General features: G+C 36.8%; 1 protein-coding gene across 3 annotated transcripts in view; it reads right to left on the bottom strand.

The window, feature by feature from the left end:
• EIF2A (eukaryotic translation initiation factor 2A) overlaps positions 1 to 16,068 on the bottom strand; it is a 37,922-nt gene that overhangs the window by 14,561 nt on the left and 7,293 nt on the right. Inside the window, exons 3-9 of one of the 3 annotated variants that reach the window (XM_030822713.1) lie at positions 11,272 to 11,346; positions 7,056 to 7,174; positions 6,105 to 6,204; positions 5,347 to 5,429; positions 1,970 to 2,043; positions 1,690 to 1,834; positions 1,439 to 1,555 (exon numbers count right to left, since the gene is read on the bottom strand). In XM_030822713.1, the coding sequence (XP_030678573.1) occupies positions 1,439 to 1,555; positions 1,690 to 1,834; positions 1,970 to 2,043; positions 5,347 to 5,429; positions 6,105 to 6,204; positions 7,056 to 7,174; positions 11,272 to 11,346 (713 nt within the window). Of the gene's footprint in view, positions 1 to 1,438; positions 1,556 to 1,689; positions 1,835 to 1,969; positions 2,044 to 5,346; positions 5,430 to 6,104; positions 6,205 to 7,055; positions 7,175 to 11,271; positions 11,347 to 16,068 lie in introns of those variants that run through there. The other 2 variants (XM_030822715.1, XM_030822714.1) reach the window with 2 other exon arrangements.

Genomic DNA, 16,068 nt, shown 5'->3' with positions numbered 1-16,068 from the left:
TCTCATGCCTCAGCCTCCCGAGTAGCTAGGATTACAGGCACGTGCCACTACACCCAACTAATTTTTGTATTTTTAGTAAAGACGGGGTTTCACCATGTTAGCCAGGATGGTCTTGATCTCCTGACCTCATGATCCGCCCACCTCAACTTCCCAAAGTGCTGGGTACATTTTAATATCTGGTAGTGTCAGAACTCCAGATAACTTCCCCTGCCCTGCTCTTCTTTTACACAAGTTTCCAAAATATTCTTGTGTGTTCATTTTTCAACACCAACCTTACAGCCAGTTTATATAGTTAAAAAAAAAATTAGCATTTAAATTTGATTTTAGACTGACAGGAGAGAAATGACATCTTTATAAAAATAATTCTTCTTAGTAAAGGTCATAGTTTGTCTCTCTGAAGAGTTTTAGAGTTTTCTTCTCATTGGCCCTATATATTTGTTCTTCTTCTTATTTTTTGCTATATATGGAATCTTTCATTTTTTTAAAGTAGCTGTTGGTTATAGTGTGACTTCATCTACGTGAGCAGAGATGATTTTGTTTTCTTTCAAAACTGTATATATATTTTACTTCTGCTGATTAGTTATAGTGACTAGGTATTTCAGAATGCTATTAAAATAAAGTGAAAAAGGGAGCCATCCTTGTTTTTTTCTCTGACTTCAATGGAAATAGTTTTTTTAAAACATAGATTATCCTACTTACACATGTTCAATTCAAAATGAGAAAATAGGATGCTATCAGTATTTTAAAACTATTATTTTAAAGTTTTAGTTCATTAAAACAACAGATGAAGTGGTAACATTCTTGGATATTATTATTTTGAGACAGGGTCTCGCTCTTTCACCCAGGCTGAAGTACAGTGACATGATCATAGCTCACAGCAGCCTTGAACTTCTGGGCTCAAGTGATCCTCCTGCCTCAGTCTCCTGAGGAGCTGGGACTACAGGCATACGCCACCATGCCTGGCTAACTTTTTCTATTTTTTGTAGAGGTAGGGTCTCACTATGTTGATCAGGCTGGTCTTGAACTCCTGGGCTCAAATGATCCTCCCATCTCAGCCTCCCAAAGTGTGCTGGAATTACAGGCATGAGCCACCATGCCTGGCCTCTTGGATATTACTAACAATTCTAAAGACAGTATTAAACAATTTGCTGTTATAATTAGCTAAGTAAGTTCCAAAAGAGCTACTACAATGGAATTACCTCACTCAGGAAGTTCACTTCTAAAATGTTGGCATAACTCAAATAATTGTATTCTGCCAAAATAAGGTATGTTTGAGGATGATTTTTAAGTTTCTTAATTAAGAAGAATTTTATCTTAAAGGTTATTAAGGTATATGAATTCTATCTTTTGATCAAGAATTTAGATTATATCATCTTTATGGCACAGTATTTTTTATTATCATTATTTCTAATCAAAGGAAGACTGCTGGAATACTCACGTAATTGCACTACAGCACTTTCTCCATTTGTTGCAATGTAGTGTAGAGTTTGTTCTCCATAGTAGGAAGCTCCTGTCTTGTCAACATCTGTGCTAGCTATTACCAACACAGCAGTAGCTATAACAGTAAAAACTTTAATCAGATTTAAAACACAAATTAAATGGGCATTGATTCTTCTGTTATACACATAGGAATACAGCCTAAATTAACAACTGATAAACAAAAGGAGGGATAAAATATACTTAGCATACCTTTTTTATTCCACAGCATTGTAACTTTATCTGCCTTAAAGAAACTTTTATTAGCTAAAGCTGCATGAGGTCCAGCAAAGTTGGGGTACTGATATAATCTAACAAATGAAGGTGCACCTTTACTTCCTGGAACATAGACAGCCACCTAAGATACATAGACATAAATCATTACTTAATTTTTTGAAGAATAAAAACTGAGATGGACATGTTTTTACAATCACAAAAAACTAGGAAAAGGTTTAAACACATAATATTACACATAAACAAAAACAGCAATTACCTTGTATGGTTGGGGTCCAGGTGATAATACAAAATCATTAATTTTTTGCAAATGCAATTTACTTACAATTGTGTCTAAAAAAAAGAGTAAATTAAATCAGATTGATGAGAGAACCTAAAAGGAACATGTTAAACTCTGAATACATTATAAAAGATCACTATAACTACACACTAATACTACTCACTGTAGTTTCCTCCTGGTGAGACACAGTAACACAGTGGAAAAAGCGTAGGGTAGGAGCAAGACAAATGTAGGCTTCAATTTCTACTCAGTCATTTACTTGCAGTGTAAGCTTAGGCAAGTAATGGGATTATACCACCTAACTCTCAGTAATTGGTTTTAAGAGAACAGTGCCAGGCATATGGTAGGTATTTGATAAACGTCAGTTATCCTCTCTTCAATCGCTGAAATAAAGTGGTCTTAGAGCCTATTAGAAGGAAAAGATCAACCTCGGCCTACTACTGCAGAATGTGGATATGGAAATTCTGTAACTTAATGTGATAAACAGATGCATGATAATGATGATCACAACCACAGTAACAATGGCTGATATTAAGAGCTTACTCTATTCCAGGCAGTCTGAACCATGCTATTATTAATAAAACTGCTACCCTAGTTAATTAGATCAAGAGCTAATATACTTTCTTTGTTCAATTTCAAAGATCAATGGCTTTTCAAAAGCAGCATACCAAACTGTCAAAAGTGGTGATCCCTCTTCATTTGGCATGCTCACAAAGAGGAGAATAAGACAAGAAAGCAAGCTAACCCAGAAACAGTGAGGTGACAGTGCGCCTCAAACACAGGAAAATAAAATGCATAACTATACTGATTGGATGCTGCTCAAAATCAGCCTACACGCCATCTTTGGTACATGTGAACAAAGTTACCAATTCCTATTCTAACTATGATATACTCAAAACTGTACAATCAGTAATGGGATGCTCTCAAGACAAAAATAACTGCAAACCCTTTTTAAAAAATTATTTTCAGTAATAGTGTTACTTTTTGGTATTAAGATTCTAAGAATACCCTGTGGATAATGTGGAACAAACCAAATGAATACTTATATGAATGTGATATTCTCAAATTATCATCCCTGGTATTCCAGAGTAACAAGATTCTTGGTGGTGACAGAAGGCAATACAAATAAGATAGAAGTTGTTAAATAAAAACCTTGTAGTCTTTAATTTAAACTATACGTATAAACCTTTAATTTAAATAAAATTATTTATTTAAAAGATTGTTACATCTTTTAAATAGAAGAAAAAAGGCCTAGAAACAATGATCAATGCAACAGCAAATAAGAATCCCTAGAACCTAAATACCATTTTTTTTGCTAGACTCAGCCAATTTTTCAAGAAACCTTATTTCCTTTTAATGTTTCCTTCAATGAGATCAAGAGCTAATACTTTTTCTTTGTTCAATTTCAGAGATCAATAGCTATTCAAAAGTAGCACACCAAAAAGGAGACAGGGTTTCCTGAAAAATTAGCCAGTTGTAGGTGTAATGGTTAGAAATGTACAAATTAATACTAGAATGACTTGTCTTACCATATAGCAAAGAAGTCACTAAAGACTAATTGGTCAAAGATGAGACAATTTGAGCATCAATAAGAAAAATAACTACAATGGACTGAAACACATACCTTTTAAATCCACAGCTCATTAAGAATGGGACTAAAAAGGCCAGGTGCAGTGGCTCACGCCTGTAATGCCAGCACTTTGGGAGGCTGAGGCAGGTGGATCACCTGAGGTTGGGAGCTGGAGACCAGCCTGACCAACATGGTGAAACCCCATCTCTACTAAAAATACAAAATTGGCCGGGCATGGTAGCACATGCCTGTAATCTCAGCTACTCAGGAGGCTGAGGCAGGAGAATCGCTTGAACCTGGGAGGCGGAGTTTGTGGTGAGCCGAGATCACACCATTGCACTCTAGCCTGGGCAACAACAGCGAAACTCCATCTCGAAAAAAAAAAGAATGGAACTAAAAAATAGCCTGGGCAACATAATGAGATCCTGTCTGTACAAATAATCAAAAATTAGCCGGGCATGGTGGTGCAAGCCTGTAGTCCCAGGTACTTGGGAGGCTGAGGCAGGAGAATTGCTTGAGCCCAGGAAGTCGAGGTTGCAGCGAGCCATGATTGCACTCAGCTTGGACAAAAGAATGAGGCCCACTCTCAAAAAACAAGAATGGGGAAAAAGCTAATTGGTTACAATGAAGGTTGCTAGAGATAGAATACATTATATTAAAACTAATAAAAGCAAGAATATTTATCCTGCCTTTTCTATATAAATGCAGCACTAGGTAACCAAATAGTAGAAGGGGAAATTTTTCTTTATAGAAGCAGTACAGCTGAAAAATAAGTGAGGGAGAAAAAACCAAAGTATCAACAATTTGCAACCACTGATGAATAATGCATCCAGGCATGAAACATTAATGTCAGCTAAGCCTTAAAGACAACCAGACATTATGTGCTCCTTGATAAAAGAAGTGAACACCACCTTATGATGTAGTCTTACCCTTACTCACCTAAAAAAGAACCTGAAGCTGACCAACTCTAGAGCCAACTTGCAATTTATAGGGGACAGATGAACATGTTAAATTATACCATGGGATACAAAAGCAAAATTCAAACTATGGGAAAACATGAAAGACAAATAACCTTGTTTCTTAAACAATAAATTATGAAGAGTAAAAAACAGGTAGAGTGGGAACTTATAGGACCAAAAGAAACATAAAAGATGTATCAATCAACCACAATGTGCAGTACTTTATTTGGATCCTGAGTTTTAAAAAAAATTGTAACATTTGCAATTAGTAGAAATTTGAACATATATTTAATAATTTGTGATAATGGTTTTGTGGCTAAGTTTAAAAAATGAAAGGCCCCAATCTTCAGAAATCTACCCTGAAATATTTACAATTACATATTTAACAAGTATATAAAAGTATACCATATCTGGGATTTGCTTTCACTTAGTAAGAGAGATGGTAGCTGGAGAGATGTATGGATGAGATAAGACTGGCCACAAGCTGATGGTTACTAGAACTAGGTGTCTGAAGTTGAAAATTCTACACGATAAAATATCTAAAAAATTTGTGTCACAGAATTTCAATAGCAATTAAATTCAGGAAAAGATATTCAAATGTCTTAATAGCAATTACCAGATAATAAAAAGTTATTGTAAAAGAAAACCTTTGTGTTACAGATTTTCACTGAATTCAGACTTCTAAAGAATTATGCAAATGAATGTAACAGTAATTATTGATTAATAAATTAACAGTATTTAGGAAAACCCTATGATGTCATAAAAGTTAATGAAAACTGTATACGATTACAGTAAGTAATAAAATTATGTCATAAATCTTTCCATACTAAAATTGTTGTTTTCAAAGAAGTGAACTTCATTGTTAACATTGCGGGCACAAAGAGTTTCATCTTCTGACCAGGATGGACACCTATGTCAATAAAAAAAAAGTATAAGAAATATTCAGACAGAATGTAACATCATGTTAACATGTTAAAGTAATTTATGATATTGGTTACTATTTAAGGAAAAACACTTATAAACACTTATAAATATGATATTAAGTCAGTTACTAATAGTTTTAGTCAATATATGTTAATAGAAAAGGCCAGGTGCGGTGGCTTACACCTGTAATCCCAGCACTTTGGGAGGCCGAGACAGGTGGATCACCTGAGGTCAGGAGTTCAAGACCAGCCTGGCCAACATGGTGAAACCCCATCTCTACTAAAAATACAAAAACTAGCCAGGCATGGTGGCACATGCCTCTAGTCCCAGCTACTTGGGAGGCTGAGGCAGGTGAAATCACTTGAACCTAGGAGGCAGAGGTTGCCGTGAGCCAAGATCACGCCACTGCACTCCAGCCTGGGCGACAGAGTGAGACTCCGTCTCAAACAAACAAACAAAAGAAACACTGTTCCTTTCCACTTAATACTAAAGGAAAGAAAGATCAAGTTTTTGTTCTATTACATTCCTACATACAAAATCCTTAAAAATACAGATTTTTGTCTGATAAGTTATTTTTTAAATCAATATCAGGAAAACAAATATTATGCAGTGATGACATTAATACTATGTAAAAAAATAGCATCTTAAACCATTTATTTACCAATTTTGCAATTTTTTCTGGATGAAAGATTTCAAATGCATCCCAGTTTTCACATCATAAAGTTGTAGGTTGGGTATCCCAGCTGTGCCATCTTTAGAAGCTGCAATAAAAATTCTTTTTTTCAGTAATTGCCTTGCAACATTTGTAAAAGGATTATTTTTCTTATTTATTAAGTTTGACATGGATTACTATCAAATGGGTTAGATCATGAAAGCTTGCCTCTGCTACCTAAATAAATAAATAAATAAAAGGTTACATAACCCACTCATGATTCTCAACTGATTCTCAGTATCTCTTTCATTTACTTGGAAAAATAAGATTAATTAGAGTTCATACCTCTTCAAAGAACAAAAACTCAAAAGGTTTGTAAGCCAATAATGACCTATTATCATTTACTTATTCAACAATATCAACATTATTAGAAAATGTTTCTTAAAATAAGCCCCTATAACTATTTTATTACATGAAACACAGCTACATAAAATGTTCATATAATGTATTATCATTAGGTATCTCTTTAAATATATTGGAAAATGGCACAACATTTTCTACTCTGTTATACTATACACATCCCTTAGATGTTTTGTCTACTGTACTTCCTTTCACATAATAATTATTTAAAAGTCTTGATTTTAAAAGTCATTATTATTCTTAATCTTCAGAAATCTCTATCCAGCAGTTATTTACTTCCTGAATTTTCCCTTGAGCTTTTTCTTTTCCTTTAGCTCATAATGGCTCTTTACACTAACTTACCATATACCTTGAAATTACTTTCAATACATTGTTTATTTGGAGAGTACAAGATTCACTGTTGATCATAATATTCACAAACACTGTTTACTATCATAAAGACTAATTACTTTCTTATGAGGTTATAAACTTTATAACTTTTTCCCCCCACTAAACGTAATTGATCCTGTCAGAGTATTTTTACACTGAGAAAATACTTACTAGTATAAGGTTGCCACGTTACCAGGACAGTATTTTTGGGCGAGAATTCAAGGCAAACTGCCTTTGGGAGGTCGAAGGAGTGCAGTAGTCCCTTGTTAGTGACACTGATAATATTTACTCTGGTTTCAAAAGAAATTATTTCAGCAATGAAATACTGTTTTATAGTAGTCAACACTAACCAAAACATTCATACCTCTTTTCAAATACAGATCACTCCAAAATGTTCACTTTTTTTTTTTTTGAGACGGAGTCTTGCTGTCTCCCAGGCTGGAGTGCAGTGGCACGATCTCGGCTCACTGCAAGCTCCACCTCCCTGGTTCACACCATTCTCCTGCTTCAGCTTCCCAAGTAGCTGGGACTACAGGCGCCCGCCACCACACCCAGCTAATTTTTTTTTTTTTAGTAGAGATGGGGTTTCACCGTGTTAGCGAGGATGGTCTTGATCTCCTGACCTAGTGATCCACCCGCCTCGGCTTCCCAAAGTGCTGGGATTACAGGCGTGAGCCACCATGCCCAGCCCAAAATGTTCATTTTTCATAAAAATCAACTTTAAGTTGGTTCTAGAAAATATGCAGGAAATACCTTAACTTCAAAAAAAAAAAAAAGGCCAGGTGCAGTGGCTCACACCTGTAATCCCAGCACTTTGGGAGGTTGAGGTGGGTGGATCACCTGAGGTCAGGAGTTCGAGACCAGCCTGGCCAACATGGAGAACCTCTGTCTCTACTAACACTACAAAAATTAGCCGGGCGCAGCAGTGGGCACCTGTAATCCCAGCTACTCGGGAGGCAGAGGCTGCAGCGGGCTGAGATCGTGCCACTGCACTCCAGCCTGGGTGACAGAGTGAGACTCAGTCTCAAAAAAAAAAAAAAAAATGTGTATTTTACCAAAAGTCTCCTATATAAGGCTAATGTTGGTAAATGATATAAAATAGAAGACACATGGATGATTCCACCTTCAGCTGAAAAGGAAAAAAACGCCTTTAAGTGAACACAAAACTAATCTATAGAGAAGCTGAGGTCTATCAAACCAAAGGAAAGGCAGAGGTGCTAGAGAAAATGGCAAAAGTATACCTTTGTTTTATTTTTTATTTGAGATGGAGTCTCACTCTGTCACCCAGGCTGGAGTGTAGTGGCACAGTCTTGGCTCACAGCAACCTCCGCCTCCTGGGTTTAAGTGATTCTCCTGCCTAAGCCTCCCGAGTAGCTCGGACTACAGGCACATGCCACCATGCCTGGCTTATTTTTGTATTTTTGGTAGAGACGGGGTTTCACCATGTTGGCCAGGCTGGTCTTGAACTCCTGACCTCAGGTGATCCACCCACCTTGGCCTTCCAAAGTGCTGGGATTACAGGTATGAGCCAGCGTGTCCGGCCTGCAAAAGTATACTTTTAAATTTGAATAAATGGGCTGGGTGTGGTGGCTCACGCCTGTAATCCCAGCACGCTGGGAGGCTGAGGTGGGAGGACTGCTTGAGCCCAGGAGTTCAAAACCAGCCCAAGCAACATAGCAAGATCCCAACTCAATTAAAAAAAAATTTTTTTTAAAATAAATACAGCTGTAGCAGCTAGGGAAATCAGTAAGGAGACATTTGATGTCTACTACAATCTCAAGAGCAATCTCTAAAAGATATGATTCTAAGAATTATTATGGTACAATGACAAAAATGACAGTAATTGTATGATAAAAGCAGTTCCATTTTGGGATGTTTTCTATGTACCTAACCACTTTATGTACATTTTCTCATTTAATCCTTACAACAATCTTATAAATGTCATCATTTCTGGTTTACAAGTGCTTAAATTTAGGCTTAGAAAAATAAAATGATTTGACAATTTGCTCAAGATCATACTATTGATAAATGCCACAGCCAAGCTTTGAAATCAGTTTGGCCTGACTCACTTTTATGTACTAAACACTCTGGGGTGTTTAAAAAAAAAAAAAAAAAAAAAGACACTCCATCTTATTCCAGAAGTTGCTATAAGTAACTTTGTTCTACTCAGGTTTGAGGAAGATAACTGAGGTTAAGATAAGCAGTCACTGAAAAGAATGAAAAATTACCACATATTATTTAAACACACACACCTACATGGAAATCTTTACAACTTGCTGCAAATAACCTATTTTAGAATTACAAGACGCTTTCTTGTTTTCTTGTTGTTGCTGTTGTTAACCTTTATTTTTTTCTTTGCTTTGCAACCAGAGCCTACTCAGAATTGATGGTCTTTAAGAGTTATTGTTAGTTTAATGAAGGATGTTTATTTTAATTAAGAAAAAACATATTTAAGGAAGAATCAGTAACGGTTTCTGACTTAGTTAACCAGAAACTGAACAAAGACCACAATCAGTACATGAAATGTAGTTCTCTTGCCCCAGAACAATAAGTACCATTGTGGTCACAGCACTTTAATGAAATAAATGCTAGAACTTAATATAGAAGATATCTATTAAAATCATGGACATGACATATGGGGACATACTTAAAGGATTCAGAGTTGAATCCCATGGAAGGTTAAGTGTGGATATGAGTGAACTATTAACAATAACTGCCAAGGTAAAAACAGACTTATTCAACAAACTCTAAGCTAGAAGAACAATGAATACTTCAAAAACAAACAAACAAAAAAAGACAATGAAAAGATGTATAGTATAGCCTATTAGGTAGTAAATTTCTATTGACTCATTACTCAAATAATACAAACTAAAATATGGATTAAAAAATAAAATTTAAGTACCCACAATAGGTTACACAAAAAAAGAATAAGAAATTTTGAGATCACATCCTATTTTTTGAGGCTGGGATTAAAACTGTTAACATTGTAGATAAGACTCATTATAATTATATTATTAATGATTTGAGAGTAGTAGATTCAGGCTGGGTGAGGTGGCTCATGCCTGTAATCCTAGCACTTTGGGAGGTTGAATGAAGCGGGTGGATCACTTGAGGTCAGGAGTTAGAGACCAGCCTGACCAACATGGTGAAACACCATCTCTACTAAAAATACAAAAATTAGCCAGACATGGTGTTGTCCGCCTGTAGTCTCAGCTACTGGGGAGGCTGAGGCAGGAGAATCGCTTGAACCTGGGAGGTGGAGGTTGCTGTGAGCTGAGATCACGCCACTGCACCACTCCAGCCTGGGTGACAGCTTGTCTCAAAAAAAAAAAAAAAAAAAAAAAAAGGGCTGGGCATAGTGGCTAACACCTATAATCACACCACTTCGGGAGGCCGAGGCAGGAGGACTGCTTGGGGCCAGGAGTTTGAGTCTAACCTGGTCAACCTAACAAAAAATTGAAAAAAAAAAAGAAAAAGAATAAAAGACCAATTTTTTAAAATTATAAACGCTAATTCTGCCAGCTACTTATAGTCATAAAAGGTGAATCAACTAATTCAACATGTTCTCTTTAGCAGTCAATTTTTAAAAAGCAAGTATTAATCCAATCTCACCGGGTAGGTGAAAGACTTCTGAATACATTAACATTGTAAAGAACAACGTTTAAAATTTACTTTTCAAACTAATGCATGCATTTTCTCCCTTTTGAAAAACCTAACAGTATTATATGTGGTTTAAAACAATGTAAATATCTTTAAGCCAAGCAACAAATATTTGGGCATTTGCGTGGTCTATGAAATAAAATGTTGTTGTAACTCTTGAAAAATTAAAAAGGCCTGGTTTTCTTAATAAAATATAAGCATTTAATCAACATAATTTTTTGTGCAAGACCAATTTTGTAAACTGGTATTTTATGTAACATATATTATACTAAACGTTCTTTTGAATAACATACACTTTTATATACATAAGACTAATAATAATAACTGCAGGCAGTTGTTAGTAATTTAACAGCAAAGATAAAAAAGTATCTACATCTAGGATTAAATGAGTAAAGAGAATTATTTTCTCAGTGTTAGTGCAGATTTAAGAAACTCCAACCAATAACTTAGAGCACTATTTAAAACAACTCAACTTCTTTAGCATTAAATTATATTTTTCATACATTAATTTTTAATTCTAAGTAACTAGATAACTCAAACAAGTCATGACGTATATATAGAAACGAAAAATTTTGAAGGTATTCTGTGTAACGAGAGGTAATATCTCACTACATCATGACATTAAAAGATGGATTTTATTAATGACACTCAAATATCTGTTATTCAAATAATGCCAGTTGTGTTTATATTCATGACACACAAAATATGTTATGTAAATGAACCTAACTTTTCTCCATTGCCCCAGGCAAACAAGGTCCCATCCTTACTAAAGGTATAGACTTTGCAATTCTTCCCAGATTCCCTGAAAATGACAAAAAAAAGTTTAAATGAATAAACATTAATACTTTTCAAAAAAATCTGATTATAAAGTCAACCATTTCACTATCAATTTAATAACTAAGAACTTGTACAAATTTCAGAAAATTCCAAAATGCTTTCATCTGCCAAAATACTTTAAAATGCAACGCTAACAATCACTGTAAAGTAAGCTGGAAAATGATTTCATACTAACAGATGGATTTTAAGAAAAAAAAAGAGCCCTTTCGGGTGAATAAGTTTGTGTGGTAGGCCTTCCATCAATTTTTCATGTGTAGAGATTGAAAGTATAACAACAATAAGAGGCTCCTCACTTAACTACTTGGAAATATTCTATCAAGGAATCGAAACTCTTAAGTACTGTATCTCCGAACTGAAGATGTTTACTATGAATACATCACCCAGTGATAATGAATACCCAAATAGAAACTTGTATCTGTGCACATGTAGATGTACATTAGTGTAGTCACAACATGAGATGAGAACTTCCTGGCTAAAAAATAATTTTGAATTGCTAAATAACAACAAAAGCATTGAGAACTGACTGATACATCCCTTACACTATCTTTGCATTAATTCATCTGCACAAATGAAGACGACATTTGTGCTTCTGCAATCACACAATAATGACAGCTTACATTCAGTTTATAGATAATAAAACATTTTTAAAATCTCTTTCTCATGGTGCAATGGCTCACACCTGTAATCCCAGCAGTTTGGGAGGCCGAGGCAGGCGGATCACCTGAGGTCAGGAGTTCAAGACCAGCTGGGCAACATGGCGAAACCCTGTCTCTTAATAAAAATACAAAAATTAGCCAGGTGTGGTGGTGGGTGCCTGTAGTCCCAGCTACTCAGGACGCTGAGGCAAGAGAATCACTTCAATCCGGGAGGCAGAGGTTGCAGTGAGCCCTTGCGCCACTGTCCAGCCTGGGTGAAAGAGTGAGACTCCACCACACGAAAAAATAAAAATAAAAAAAATCTTTCCCACATAAACAGCTATGATCAAGATGTTCCCCATCCTACACTACCCTACACTTATGCAACTCATTTCTGAACCTTACGGCAGAATTTTACAATTATCTTTAATTCCACCCAGGTTTTGGCCTATCATTCCAGCCTACTGACGCCTACTTAAATCTTGATTTTCTCTTTTAAAACATTAGTCAGTCCTTACATTACATACAGAAGTATGTAATGTATAAATTATAAAACTGTTACTAGGCTATCATCTAAATTATTTATAAGACTGTTCAGTGAGCTCTGAACAAGATCCTGTGGCTCACCAACAGTCCTTCCCTCGAATTAAAACTAACTCATTAATCAGCTGACTTTACTGACCTTAACCAATGACAATTCTGTCATCATCATGCAACCCAAAGACTTTCTCTTTTCTCAGATATTTTGCCAAAATTATGTTTACAGTTCTATTATTCTGATGTGTATTCTATTATTCTGTCTGGAAATTCTACCCAGAAAGGAAACAAGATAAGCTTGAAACAATTTGTTCTTAGGAAGCTCATTTTGACTTAATAAACACTCCCTTATCACAATGATTATACACTGTCCTTTTAGTAGCTCATTCTAGAGCCATGTTTCAGACTGAAGACAAGCTTACTAAACTACAGAATCCAGAATTCAATTATTTTCTTGGTCTTGGCAATTGGGAAATTTTGTCTCTTTCCTTCTGGTATAATTTTTTGAATGAAAAATTTAAAATATACACAAAAAGTAGAGAAAAAGTATAATAATCCACCTATGCACTCATCATCAAGCTTAAGTAACTATTAACTCAGAGCCAATTTTGTTGTATCTATTCCCCAGTTTTATCTTTCATACCACAACATTCCAATGCAAAAACTAGACGTCATTATCATATTATTCTATACTTGATTATGCATCTCTAACCAGTGAGTATATTTTTTAAAAAACATAATCACCACCATGCCACTTCATCTCACAAAATTAACTTCTTAATATCATTTAATACCCAATACTTGGATTGGATATCTGGGTTTTTTAACAGCTCTCCAGGTCATTCTGTTGTGCAGCCACATTTAAGAACTACTCATGTAAAAGACTGACAAAATTCTGAGTCTGAAGTTTTTTTAACTTTTGTAGAAGATATGCACAGTACAGTTCCTACTGTATAATAACTCACCAGGAGACACATAAATGTGTCTCTATTCTACTCTTAGTGATACTGAGATTGTACTGGATTCAGTCATGTGCCTCCTTGTATCCACCTAACTTTTCCTGCTGCCACACCTCAACTATTCAATGAAGAGACCTCATCTCCTAACGCCACTGGTTGTCTTCGAGTCTGCAGAGTTAAAGGCCATACCTCCACATGGCTTCCACCATGCACTGCAGCAGCACACAGAGGAGCTCTGGCACTCAGATTCAACCCAAACAGGCTAAGAGGCTGCAGTAAACTTCTTACCCCGTCTCCACACAACAGACTGTTCTGAAGTACAAATGTTCCATACAGCCTTTCTGGAGACATTCTGCACACATGACCAAGCAAGTTGGCTATATTTTGTGGATTTGTGGTCAGCTCAGTATACCCCATCATATTTGCTTTAACTCCTTCCCTGTCTCATTTCCCTTTCTCCCCTACTCCTGCAGCCTTGGGACTGCGTACCCTAATGAAGTGTAGCACATAACTTTGCCATAGTTTTTTTTTGTTTTTTAAATAGATATGGGGTTTTGCCATACTGCCCAGGCTGATCTTGAACTCCTGGACTCAAGTGATCCACCCACCTTGGCCTCCCAAAGTGCTGGGATTACAGGCATGAGCCACCGCGCCCAGCCAGACTGGGTTTTCTAGAGTAGTGCTTCTCAAACATTAATGTGCATACAGGGCCAGGTGTGGTGGCTCACGCCTGTAATCCCAGCACTTTGGGAGGCCAAGGAGGGTGGATCACCTGAGGTCAGAAGTTCGAGACCAGCCTGGCCAACATGGTGAAACCACGTCTCTACTAAAAATAAAAAAATTAGCCAGGTGTGGTAGCAGGCGCCTATAATCCCAGCTACTTGGGAGGCTGAGGCAGGAGAATCGCTTGAACCCAGGAAGCAGAGGTTGCAGTGAGCCGAGATCATACCATTGCACTCCAGCCTGCGCAACAAGAGTGAAACTCCATCTCAAAATAAATATATTAAGTAAATAAATAATGTGCAAAATAATAAATAACGTGCACACAGGCCAGGCATGGTGGCTGAGGCCTGTAATCCCAGCACTTTGGGAGGCCAAGGCGGGTGGATGTCTTGAGCCCAGGCGTTGGAGAGCAGCCTGGGCAACATAGTGAGAACCCCATCTCTACAAAACATACAAAAATTAGCCAGGCATGGTGGCATGCGCCTATAGTCCCAGCTACTTGGGATACTGAGGCAGGAGTATTGTTTGAGCCTGGTAGGTTGAGGCTGCAGTGAGCCATGATTACACCACTCCATTCTAGGCTGGGCGGCAGAGCAAGACTCTGGAAAAAAAAAAAAGTGCATATAAATCATCTGAAGATATAGCTAAAATACAGATTCTGATTCAGTAAGTTGGGTAGGGCCTGAGATGCATTTCTGTACTGGCTCAGGAGTGACGCCAGTATAGTTGGTCTTGGTTGGGCCCATGCTTCCTGTAGCAAGGTTCTAGAGAACTGGGCCTAATAAAAATTGGTCACTAGAGTCAGATGACAACAGCCTGATTATAAAGTTCCCCATTAACAGTCATCAAACAGTTCAGCTAAAGGTTTCAGCATCTTTTGATGACTGTCTGTCTAGATCAGTGGTTCTTAAAGGGGGGGGTCCCCAGATTTGCAGCATCAGTATCACTGGCGAATTTGTTAAAAACGCAAATTACTGGGCCCTACCGCTGATCTAATGAATCCGAACATTTGGAAAGAGAAGCTGCAATCTGGATTTTAACGAGCTTTTCAGATGATTCTGATGCTTGGTAAAGTTTGAGAACCAGTGGCCTAGATCAATTTCTTGAGGATTACAAAATGGTAACTGTCTGATCCAGCATCCATTCTCCATTTAGTAACTGGAATTCGTCTATAAAATTCTTTTTCTCATCAACCACTTGGTTACTCTTAGAAACAGTTTGTATAAGACAAAAAACCAAACACTGCATGTTCTCACTCATAGGTGGGAATTGAACAATGAGAACACATGGACGCAGGAAGGGGAACATCACACTCCGGAGACTGTTGTGGGGTGGGGGGAGGGGGGAGAGACAGCATTAGGAGATATACCTAATGCTAAATGACGAGTTAATGGGTGCAGCACACCAACATGGCACATGGATACATATGTAACAAACCTGCACATTGTGCACATGTACCCTAAAACTTAAAGTATAATAATAATTTAAAAAAAGGCAAGATAAATGCTTGATTCCTTCCCTTTATTTATCAATTTTCAAAGTAATGAGTGAGGACTCCATCAACCACCAATGCTGACCAGTAAGGTTTAAATGGAGGAAGGATTTTTCAGGGGAGCATTTATATACTTGATATGCTTTATCTTTCTATTCATAATTCTTAATGTTCCCATCTTAGGTTGGTGTGAATCTCTTCAAGTTGCTTCCTAAGACCCTTTAACAAAATCTCATTAGTCTTTTACAGCTTTGCTTTCTGGCACAAAAATTGCTATATCAACTTGAACATTTTCTGTCCCAGACCTAGAGTTGACTACCTCTCCAAGGAAGTGGTTCCTT

This window comes from Nomascus leucogenys, chromosome 11 (assembly GCF_006542625.1).
Source record: "Nomascus leucogenys isolate Asia chromosome 11, Asia_NLE_v1, whole genome shotgun sequence".
In the NCBI taxonomy this organism is placed as follows: Eukaryota; Metazoa; Chordata; class Mammalia; order Primates; family Hylobatidae; genus Nomascus; species Nomascus leucogenys.
The sequence above is the reverse complement of the archived record's forward strand: the minus strand, read 5'-3'. Positions and strand labels throughout refer to the sequence as shown.